This window comes from Parasteatoda tepidariorum, chromosome 4 (assembly GCF_982258835.1).
Source record: "Parasteatoda tepidariorum strain Cologne lab strain chromosome 4, Ptep-v5.0, whole genome shotgun sequence".
Classification (NCBI taxonomy): Eukaryota; Metazoa; Arthropoda; class Arachnida; order Araneae; family Theridiidae; genus Parasteatoda; species Parasteatoda tepidariorum.
The window spans coordinates 42,314,983-42,327,252 of record NC_141758.1 but is presented as its reverse complement, the minus strand read 5'-3'; the positions used below and the strand labels follow the sequence as shown (position 1 = coordinate 42,327,252).

General features: G+C 30.4%; 2 protein-coding genes across 3 annotated transcripts in view; one reads left to right on the top strand and one right to left on the bottom strand.

Annotated features, from left to right (window-relative positions):
- Window positions 1-12,270, top strand: part of LOC107456452 (uncharacterized) — a 158,105-nt gene that overhangs the window by 57,027 nt on the left and 88,808 nt on the right. The window lies entirely within an intron of this gene.
- LOC147810927 (uncharacterized) lies at window positions 5,583-11,662 on the bottom strand. Its single transcript, XM_087161004.1, has 3 exons — window positions 10,830-11,662; window positions 9,989-10,237; window positions 5,583-9,551 (listed from the first exon to the last, which is right to left on the bottom strand). The coding sequence occupies exons 1-3, from the start codon at window positions 10,884-10,886 to the stop codon at window positions 6,117-6,119; spliced, it is 3,741 nt and encodes a 1,246-aa protein (XP_087017130.1). The 5' UTR covers window positions 10,887-11,662; the 3' UTR covers window positions 5,583-6,116.

Sequence of the window (12,270 nt, the reverse complement as noted above, 5' to 3'; positions counted from 1 at the left end):
AAACAATTTTTTTAGAAATTCTATGATTAATTTTGACTATGAATAAAAGTACTTACCTTAATTAACGATTGAATCCTGTCGTCTTCTTTAAGAGATACCCTATAGTCATGTCTTATAGAAAATAAAATTCTTATATTTGTTCAACCATACAAAATCCTACAACTAAAGAACTATCTACATCTTCACACAAACTATAATGAAGTATTTCTCAAATATTTGTATTGGAATTTGCTCAAAAGTTTACATTTAATCCATTTGCTTATTAATTACAGCGTTTATTGATTTTAGAAATCCTAGCTATCATTGTAATCTATTAATAATCTGTTTAACTTTGTCTTATATGCGTATCGCGCATTTGAATGTAATTAAATTAAAACAATAGAATTAATTATAGATAATTAAAGTATCCTACCCATAGTTGAACCTAAATTAAGTATCAAGAATTTATAAGAAAGTAAGTAATTTTGAATATAGTTTTGTACAATCATAGCTAACTAAACATGGTTTTAGATTTTAAAAATCCTTCCGTTAAGATCCTTTAAAATTATATTGGGTCGAAATAATTAAATTCTTAAAACCCCTAATTAGCCTTATTACAAAAAACTGTAGTAATTAATAACAAAATACTGAAATTTCCTCACATTTCATGCAATGTGCATTTTTAAATTGGTTTTATTTTAAATAATTTATATGAAAGCGTTTTTGTTTAAACAACTTTTCGATGTTATTTCTGATAAAAGCTTTTTCATGTAGTCACAATAGTTAGGTAATTCAGCAACAGGGCAATGGAGGTGCTTGATGTCGGACTATCTTTGAACTTGGAATGATTCAAAATGTAGGAAGAAAGTGTAGCAAAGTTTTTGAAAATATGGGAAAGTAAGGTAAAAGTACCGAAGGTTCTCAAGTCCTGATATCTTTGAATAAGAGAATTTTATAATTGTGCTCCAAGATTTTCTTAATTCTCTTAAAAAGTTCTCGAGATATGGCGAAATATGCAAAAAATAAAGTTAATATTAGTAAGTTCAAACTTTGGATAGCTCTCCTGACCAAAGAATGAGAACCAAATTTCCCAGATTGCGGCTACTCCTATATTTTGGGGGTCAAAAATCCGAATCCGTTGAAAAATAAATTTTGTTTATTCAGAGAACGTACGTTTTTGTGTCTGATTTCGTATCTTAAAATAAACCCTGCACTAATTAATTAGGTCACTCCCTCAAACCATTAAGATGGAATCCTAGAGCGTGAAGATTCGATCTTAAAATCAAAAGTTATTCAGAGTGGTCCGTTTTTTTTAGTGCTCTGTACATCTATGTTTCTCATTATAATTTGTGACTTCTAAAAGTCATAAATTAATTCTCTTCTAGAAAATTTCACAAAAAAAATTGAAATAAAGGGGAAAAAATTATAAGCATTCGGCAAGTACAATATTTATTTGGAGAAAGCAACTTTCTTGCTGAAAAAAGCAATTAATTGTTGGAAATTCAAGCAAAAATTTTTGTAAAAATTAATCAATGACGACTAATGCTCATTTATAAACATTACATTCTTTTGTTGGAGAAATATAGGATGTAGACAAAGCATTATGTTTTAATAAGCAATCTAAGATTATTTTTTTCCTTTCTTATTTTTCAATCGGATCACAGCTTTTTGCTTCGATTTATTAACGAATTTCGTTAATTCGACTACATTAAAATTTTTGTAATTAAATAAAATTTAAAGGCAGGAATTTAAATAGAAATTTTATTTCAAAAATCAAAGTTAAGCTTAAATTACTGGTAGATACAAGATTTTCTTAAGATAATAACCACACAAAAACACCAAACAACTGGGATTTGTTGACTACATGATACTTATTTAAACTAGAAGGTTCATTATTTTTATTTATTTCATTAAAATATGTATATTAAAAAAACTAATTAAGATTGATACACCTTAAATTGAATTAATGCAATTAAAAATTACTTTTTTCATTTTCTTAAAATTTGTATTTACATAGTTTTATTAAAATGAATTGAAACTAGCTCTCAAATTTTATACAGGTAGCAAATTATTGCATAAAGTAACTTAGAAAAAGATATCGTTGCATAAAGTAACTTAGAAAAGATGACGTTTGTTCCAGTGATAAAAGTATTAAGTAACTACGATTCGTAATGGTTTGAAAAGTAGACATCAAATATGCTAATTATTTAATGTTAACTATTAATCAAGTAACTAAATCAAACATAAAAACGTACTTTCTCTGAATAAACTTAACTTTTTTTTCAATTTGATTTGGATTCTTGACATTTTGACTATCAAAATATGAAGAGCTGTCACAATCTAGAAAATATGATCGTAATAGTTAAGTCAAGAAAGCAGACGATGGCTTTTTTTTCTTCTAAGTTCTAAGTTGCACATTTCACAATAACACGGAAACTTTTTAAGTTAACTAAAAAAGACTGACACGTTTTTAAAGCTTGTTTATTCATAGATAATTCCCTGCAAAAGATAATATTCAATCATTATTTTATAGTTTATTACTTAATGGTCGGATACATTTTGAATAGTACAGTATACAAGATTTAACACTCTTTAAAATTTACACTTTTCTATATCTTTCTGAATAACAAAACTCAAACTTGCAGCTTAATCGATCAAATATCCTATTAGTTATTTCAAAATTTTATTTTCTCAAGAACTCTTTGACTGATTTTGCTTAAATTTTGCATTTTCTCCCTTAGAATTAGGTTGTTTAAAAGAATGTAAAAATTTGTGTACCTTAAAGTTGAAAATGTTTTCGACCATGAATAAATAAAACAATAAAAAATGATTATTATTTAAAATTATTCTTTGTAGGGAACTATCTTTGTATACACTAATTTTGTAACTGAGTACAAAAAGTTTTCGATTTGAGCAAAAAGTTTCTAAGACATGGTGAAATCCATAGAAGTAAAGTTAATATTAATGATCCAAACTTTTGGTCGTTATGACTAAACCATTCTCCCTTCATAATTTTATGACTAAGAATCCAAATTTATTAAAAAAAGGATATCATTATTTAAAAAAATAAGTACGATGTTTTACCTGACACTACAGCTTAATTAAGACCTAACAGTAAATAGATAGCATATTTAAGGAAACTGAAAATTGTTAAAATAATGACAATATTTCTTTTATGATAAAACTGAAATTGACTTAAGTTTACGTGTTTTTGTGATTTTATTTGATAACGTTGAAATGTTTTTTTGTGATGATAAAATTGAGCTAATATGCTAATAAATAATGTGAAAATTATTTAAAACATATACACATGAGAAAGATTGAAAAGTTAGAAAATCTAAGACGGTCTGGTAGTCAGAAGCTTGCGTCCCGTAGTTCAATACTTATATCCTATTGGAAACACGTGCTCATAAATAAGTGTGATGTGAAAAAATACACCCTGTTGTAAATTGTTGGATCGATTTTGATCTATAAAATTCATATTTTGCATATTTTTGTTCTCCTATAAATATAGTAGTTTTCTTTCTAATAAATAGCTGGCAGCACAATCTTTTAGTGATTAAAAGTACTAGCGATTAAAAGTAACTAAAACATGTTTACCGTATTTATGCCTTTTTTAGAAAAATAAATTATAAGTTTTAGATGTGCTATGTTTTAGGGAGAAAATAAAAAGGATTCTGAGACACTTTCTTGCGTTTACAAATATTTCAAAAGATACATTTTCAATGCGCTTCTGCTTTTTTTTAATTATTTACCATGAGTATATGATTTTTATAAAAAAATAAATTAGTAGTTTTAAATGCGGTTAAAAAAAGGAAGATTTTCTACGTTTTAGAAAGTAAATAAAATGAATTTTCGAACACTTAGAAACTTTACTTACTAATGACTTGACTAGAAATTGAACTTACTAATATTTAAAAGTAACTTAGAATTCATATTTACGGCCTTTTCAGGTAGGTAAAATAGGTAAAAGAAAGGTTTTAAACGAGATAGGAGAAAAAAATAGCTTATTTCTACATAATTGGAAGTAAATTAAAGCGATTCTAAGACAGTTACAAACTTTATTGTATTTACTTTTATTACTAAATAAAATTATAGTATATTAATATAATACACTTCAAGGATAATTTATATACATTGCTTATGTGCATTTAAGAAAGGTAAAGGATCAAATGTGTGTAGAAACTTTTTTGTACCTGCACGTAGAAAAAAATTCTGTTGAAATTTCTGTACTGCATCTTAATGACATATCAAGAAAAATAAGCACAACAATAAGCACAATACTAATTAATCTTGAAAATTAAAACCCGAACTATTTAAGCAATATTTGTCTTTAAAAATTATATATGAGATTCCACATGAGTAGTGGAAAATTGGGGCTCAAGTCGCAGTCATTGACCCCGAGTCGATGTGGCAGTATACTCATGGGGCTCATGTCGCAGTCATTGACCCCGAGTCGATGTGGCAGTATACTCATGGGGCTCATGTCACAGTCATTGACCCCGAGTCGATGTGGCAGTATACTCATGGGGCTCATGTCGCAGTCATTGACCCCGAGTCGATGTGGCAGTATACTCATGGGGCTCATGTCGCAGTCATTGACCCCGAGTCGATGTGGTTGTATACTCATGGGGGGGGGGGGGTCATGATCGCAATTCAATGACTTTTAATTTAAACTACGTGGCTCCACCTGGTGGTTCTATCAAATACTAAAACTTATAAAGTGAAACATGTTTTTTTTTTCCAACTCTTTATTCGCTGTTCATGTCGCCCTCTAGCGAGTGGAATGGATACTATATTTTTAAGTGATATATAATATTTAAAAATAATGCGTAAATAAAGAAATTTCCACCAAGATTTGAACCAGCAACCTCCTTGGTTCTGTGTAAAATGCATTCGTAGCATGCTGATTTACACTAACCAATATGCTATGAAAGCATATGAAAAGAAGAAAAAATAAGAGTTTTCATTTCATTATATCTATTACTTTATACTCCTGGAAAAACTTTTATTTTTACTATATACTCCTATCTCCATCTGTTGGTTGAAAAAGATACTAAAATTCTAAAATTTACAAGGGGAAAAAAAAGAGAAAGAAATATTTAAAACACTCTGAAAATGGAAATATCTGAAACAGGAATTGAACCAACAACCTCGTGGACTCTACACAAAATGCTTTCATGGAATACTGGTTTATTTCGAGTGTGCTAACCAGTATACCATGAACGCATACGGAGTAAGTGAAAATATAAGGTTTTATTCGTATACCTCTATGTCTAGATATAAACGTTTACTTCCTAACATTATTCATGGAATTATCTAAACATTATTCATGGAATTATCTAATGAATGAATTGATTATTGAAAATTACATCAATTAAAAACATTTAATCATCAATTAAAATCAATTAAAAAAAATACTCTGTGTATTACACCTAAAGAATATTATGATTTTTCTTTCATCTCCCTCAAATAAAAGTTTTTATTTTTATTTTTTTTTATTTTTTTTTATCACCTTACAACATTTTAATTTTTTTTCACTTTCATTAATAGTAATTTAAATGTGTATTATAATAAAGTGTAAAATAATAAATACAAAAATGTAGAATTTAAAAAAAAAACATATTTATTCAATAAATTAATGATGAAAAATTTATTATACAATAGATGAATCCTCGTTGCCAACAATAATTGTATGTTGAGGAGAAAAGGTACAGATCAGAACATCCACTCGCAAAAATATAATTTCATTTCATGATGTACAAATTATTTCACAAAATTTTACATTATGTACAACAAAAATGGATATTAAAAGCAGATAAAAAATTATTAATCTTTGAAGTGACATTTTAGAAGAACAGAAATTGCCCCTTTTTCCTTGCAAAGTTTAATTATGGAAGAAATATTTCATTTGAGTGGTAAATACATTACTCCTTACAAAAATTTAAAATAATAATAATAATAAAACGTGACGAGATGAAATAAACAATAGATTTCATAAATAAATTAACTACCATTAGTTTCAAAATTAAAGATTAATGTGGTGGGGAGAGGAGGTAGTAAAATACATTACTTCTATGAAAAGAAAGAAAGGGGGGAAAAAAAAAGAGATTGAGTGAAATAAATGAGTAAATACATCAACTACTATTAATTTTGTAATGACCGTAAGCTAGCGTGTCGCATCCATTTTCTAAAATATATCTTTTATCGTCCAGAGGGCAAAGAGCTAATTTATTCGTAGTAACTGAATATAGTTCATGGTTTTTGGATAGGATTGTGGTCATTTTTTCTCTCACTCGACAATTTTCGAAAAGGCATTTTTTATAGTTAATATGTTTTAACTGCTTCTGTCTTACGCTTTTCACTACGCCCTTTGCAGTATTTTTCTCCCCGTTTTCACTCAACAAAGAATACATTTTAGAGCGTAGTCCCACAAATTCCCGAACAATTACTGAATTCAGTTCGTCCTTCATCTTACCGAGTACTTTTTTATTTTTATTGGAATGTAAGAAGTGATCTGAGGGATAATCTGATGTGTCATATAAATCAAGGTTTTCTGCCATGTCAAGAAAGATATCTTCTGTCTGAATCTCATAACAAAGTGAATCGGTGTCGGTGAACAATAACTTTGCTCTCGATCCATATTTATTCTTTATATGCCCATAATGAAAGTCGTATATAAATGTCTTACTGATATCCAAGACGGAGAAACCAGTGTATATGGGTCTATTGAGTGTTAGGGATGTTACATGTCTCGTGACAATTACTAAATTCTCATCAATAATATTGAAGGAATGAAAAGAGGGGGACGCAATTAATTTTAAAGCCCTTTTTTTATCAGTGACTATATCAACATTTGTTCGATTTCGGAGATTTTCCATCGTTTTTCCGAAGACACTATTGTTCATTAGTTTCCAAAAGTCCTTATCGAAGGAATTGCTTGCCTTTTTACGCATCTCGGTATTAAAAGCGATAAATGGTTTCAACCAAGATTCTTGTTTAAAAGATAAAATTTTGTGAATTTTTGTAAGTTGTAAGCCCAATTTTAGATATAATTTCAAATTTCTGTAATGAACAACGTAATTACATTTATCGCTCAAATTTGGAATGAGTTTTGAAACATTAAAAGCTTTCTTCACATTTAATTCGCTTGCGATTCTTTGAGAGTAAGGAGAAAGCATATCTGAAGTTACTTTTAATTTTTGTGGCGCAACGGGTAAATCACTATGCAAATCATGGATCTCTTGCGGATATTTTAAATCCACTTCTAAAATATACCCCTCTTCACTATCATCCGATATAGCTAATATATCCTCTGCGGTCAGCTCTAAGTTTTCTCGCCAATGAAAATTTTTCAGTGGAAGACGCGCCTCCATGCTGAAACCGTATTGATTGTTCATATCGTAGTACATAATGAATGAGGATGGAAGGGTGGGGTTAAATCCACTACTCATGAACTTGTTATTGGCGATTGAATGCCTGTTCGAGATAACAGAAACTCCACCTCTCACACCACTTTCTACAAATAAATGCATAGTGGGGTCTGTTAAAAGTTCTAACTTTACCTTTGTCATCTTTAAACACGCCTCCCACGCTAGACCAGGTGCAGTGTATACATGGCATGGGTCGATTTCATAGTGCGATAAACACAAAGTTCGAAATTTTTCGAAAACATCAGCTAAGAGAAGTACATCCGTCTTTACATAAAGATTATGATAGTCTTTTAAAGTTCTCATTTTAAAAATTTGAAAAACATTGCATGCATGATTATAATCGGATTCAGAGATGTGCTCATCGTTTAAGGTATTATAAAAATTATCGCGAGGGGGTAGCTTCGTTTCATCAAATTTCGTCATGCTATTAAAATACTCGTAAGGGTATACTCCTTTACGTCTTAAGAGAGATTGTTGTTCGCGAGGAAATTGTGAAGATAATATATGAAATTCATCCTCGTTCAAGTTGTTTACTAATTTATCAAGGGAAGCGGGCATAAACTGTAATGAATCTAAGAATTGGAGATAACCTATCGAGAAACTTATAAATTTTTCAGCGTTTGTAGCGATGCAAGAAAATTTTTTATTTTTTATTTTACTTAACGTTTTGATAATATGGTGGGAGTCATACCCTTTTAGGTTGTGAAAAATAACCGGAATTTTTTTTATCATTTTATAATTCAAGTTACATTTAGAATGTGCAGCACCTCTATATTTTGACGTAATATGGCAGTGATCCCTCACTCTATCTTCGTTTAATGGTTCCTTACAAATAAAACAATGCGTTTCGTTTAAAAAAGTCACCTGCTCTTCAGAAGTTAAACGCATAGGCTTATTAACAGAAAGCAAATCTAAAATCATTTTTTCTTCACCTAATAAAGAGTGAATAAAACGTTCAGCTGCATTTTCTCCGTTATACACAACTGGAGGCTTAAGACATTTCCCTGCGCTATCAATTATAACATAAGAATATCCGCAGGGGACATGGCGTGCATTTACTTCGGTGTGAGAGCCTATATTCGTTGAATCATCAACAAGTATGCATTCAAAATCCGCGTATATAACGTAGGGAATTTTATGCATCATATGAGTAGATTTAAATTTTAAAATATTTTCACCTGCGGTAGGCATATCTATTTTTTGCATTTTGTGATTTTTACAATAATTTACATGATCGTCAAGCATTTTTTGAGAAGAAAATCTGTGAAGACAATAATCGCAATAAAAGGCAGTGCCCTTATGTGAGGTTAAATATGTTAATAATCTGCTCATATTTTTAATTAGACAAAAATGACGTGTTTCTCCCTCAGATATCAGTAAAAGATTGGAATGGTTAACACCAGTTCTATTTGTTGAGAGATGCAATGGGAAAATATCTCCCTTTTCATGTCCAAAAACATTGATTGATAGATTATTCAATTTTTCAAATTTGGAAATTTGAGTTAATTTCATTGGAAAAGAAATTCCTGCCACATTTAATTCATTTTCAAATTCTAAATATTTAGTAACGCGGGTAGCTTGTTTTCTATCGGGGCAAGGGTGGAGGTTTGCCAAAACTGACCATAAAAAGCATTTCTCATCATAATTTCGAATATTTAAAACGGCTCTTCTCTTAGCAATTTCAGAGGGGAGAGGGATAAAGGATGAACCATTTAAAGGAACATAATGCGCAGTGTTAATTTCCAAATAATTTACCTCCTCTAACACCCACCCACTTCCCCTATCAATGAATTCATCAAAAGAAGAAATTATTTTTGAATAAGCACAATTCACCTGTTCTTCTAAAGTGTCACTGTTTAAAGAAATTTCATTACAACTCCTGAAGAATGAGGTGGCTAATTCTCGCTCACCTCCCTGCCCAGTTCTCGAGAAGAGTGCTTTTACACAAAGATACCATTTGATTGGCGACAATGCGATGTATTTTCGTAACGTACTGAAAAGTTCGCACTTTAAATCCTCTAAGAATAAAAGTAAGTCATTATTCTTACTGGTGAAGAGGGTGTGGCTCCGGAATCCTCCATCTATCGCCTGTCTTTCGTGGGGATGTTCTGCTGTCAATCTCTGGGTGACGTTAGATGTCTGTAAAAGAGTAATGGAATAAGTTAAACTAATCATGAATCATTTACACTTAAAATAAGTTTAAAAAGTATTTAAAAACGGTAAAAATTAATAATAAGATAATTTATTCTCTCCCTCTCTTACTTTTTCATACATTTCAATGGGTATAAAAATAGTGTTATTTAAGTATAAATTTTAAATTTTACTGTGAAATATTATTCCTTTATGCTCATTTTATTTCCTGAAATATAAGTAATAATCAAAGTCATTTAATCATTTATTTATTTTTTTTTTTCCATTTTATTTTCGAGTACAATCAATTTTCTAATCCTCGTTTAAGAAATAAGTAAATACCCTCTAATAAGATACTTTATATTAAATATAATTAAATATTTTTATAAAAAGAAGGAAAAGCATAGCGAGTATTTATGAAGTATAGTAAGAATGAACTTACGTACGCTGGGTCCCGGGTCAGTGGTATTATATTCCATTCTGCTCGGATCATCTAAAAAGTTTCTGATTAACTCATCAGCAGCAGGATCGTCCATCGCATCCTCGATGACTTCGGTGGGATCATCCATCTCATCGTCAGTGGATATTTTTCTCACTTTCTTTCTTCCATATCCCCTCATGGGTGAGCATTCACGACTGTTGGATCTCTTCTTCCTTGCTCTTCCACTGCCATCGTCTAAATTTTGTAGTACTTCCTTTCAAAATAAATAAATAAATACAGGGTTAATATAATGATAATATAAACACAGAACTATCACAAACTTGAAAGGAAAAATTAATTATTCCTTGTTTATTTATTTTTATTTTATTTATTTTTATTTTACTTATTGTTTATTCGTTTATTTTTTAATTCATTTCAGTTAAAAAAAAAAAAAAAATTATTATTATTTTTTTTTTTTAGTTATTTCACCTACTTCTAAAATGATGTAAAATAAATATTGAAATAAATGAAACTAAGATATTGAAAATAAATTACAAGAAAGTAGATACTTTTGAATAAAATAACTGCAACCAAGAAATGTATCAAAATACAGAAGAAAAATTTGCAGAGGAAGTTTAGAAAAGAGAAACTTTTACATTTAATTTCACATTTTTTACTTCATTCAAAGTCGGAACCTAAATGCTCACACCCACTTTAAAATTAAATATAAATGAATTGAAATAATATAAAATGGATTATAGATATAAAAAATATTTAAAAAAAAAATGACAGCCTTTAAATAGAAATGATTATGTTCTAACCAATAAAGTAGTACATGAAAAGTTTGGAAAACAATGTTTACTTACTTCGGGAACTGCTCGAATCGCTTCATCAGCTTCTTCGTCTATCATAGAAATATCCATGGTCCAGATGTGGACGGGAGAATAGTCCGGTAAGAACTGATACTTTTCTTCGATAAAGCAAACCTCTTATATAGAGAAAATAATCATCGAAGTTCGCATTCAAAACAAAAGACGAGATATAGAAAAAGGGGGGTCGGCTCCACTTGCAGCAGACACTTGTAAACACTATTTTCAGATAAATTGAAAACTATTCCCCTCGTAAAAAATATCAACTCATCATCGATATTCCAAAGCTAGTAATTTCTCTTTCTTTGTGTTGACTCCGAAAGAGATGTTTTAAGTCTCATTGTCGTTAGATAAAATATAAAAACCCACTATACTTTTAAAATGTTTGAGATATTCTCACTGATACATTAAAAGTTTTTTTTCCTTATTTTTCTTTTTTTTTTATCACAAAATACCTCTAGGATTTACTTTCAGTGGGGAGATTCTTTTCAATCTCACGAAAAAATGTTAAAATGTCCATTCTTTCCTTTAACGATAATTTCTTATCCTCCCTTTTTACACTCAACGTTACTTACCATCTTCTGATATGTTTCGTCGTCCCTCATTTTCTACTCTTTCTGTCTCGTTCATTATCTGAAACGCGGACATAATGCTTATTTTTCTTTGACCATTATACTTTAAATCGAAGGTATCGTTGCAAATGGAAAAAGAGACGTTATCCGATATCGCAATTCCATCACTTCGACATAAGTCTACTACATTGTGTGAGTTTAAAAGATTTACAGTGAAAAGTATTACGTTTATCAAAATGAAGCAACATAAAGAGATGACTCTACTATCGAAATTCATGATTGATTCTGTGTAAGTGATGTGAGAACGCACAGTAGTTAAAGGAATTATCTATCTTATGACGTGTTTGCAATTATTATTCGTCACATGATTAAAATTTCGGTAATTGAGCGAAATGACGTCATAACAACCTGTTTTTCCCCTACGTGGGGAGGGGGTCACCACCGCGCCCGCCCGCGAGAGTAGACGCGCCCGCCCGCGTGAGCCGCCGCGCCCGCCCGCGTGAGCCGCCGCGCACACCCGCGAGAGCCGCCGCGCACGCCCGCGAGAGCCGCCGCGCCGCGAACGCTGATTAAATTATCACATATTCATGAAATTAAAATAATAGGAAATAAAAACACAACTGTATGCACACTCTTTTATTAGTATTACTTTATTTTTATACGTACATAATATTACAATCATATTTTCAACCATTGGTATGGTTTGTTTCTAGTTTTTTTCATTTTGGATACAGGCGAATTAACTTTTCGTAAGTTAAAGGATTCATTTTTTATAAATGTTTGAGGTAAATTCACATCGTTGAGAATTTCGCGAAATTCTTCTTGGCCTGTAATAAAAGTATCACTCTTTTTTCTCCTCATCATGC

What these genes read in the sequence shown, in the direction of transcription:
- LOC147810927 (XM_087161004.1), bottom strand. Translation starts at nt 10,886, where the DNA reads ATGGATATTTCTATGATAGACGAAGAAGCTGATGAAGCGATTCGAGCA. An exon ending in CGATTCGAGCAGTTCCCGAA is followed by an intron (nt 10,238 to 10,829) that starts GTAAGTAAACAT and finishes TTATTTTGAAAG; the next exon opens with GAAGTACTACAAAATTTAGA. An exon ending in CCACTGACCCGGGACCCAGC is followed by an intron (nt 9,552 to 9,988) that starts GTACGTAAGTTC and finishes ACTCTTTTACAG; the next exon opens with ACATCTAACGTCACCCAGAG.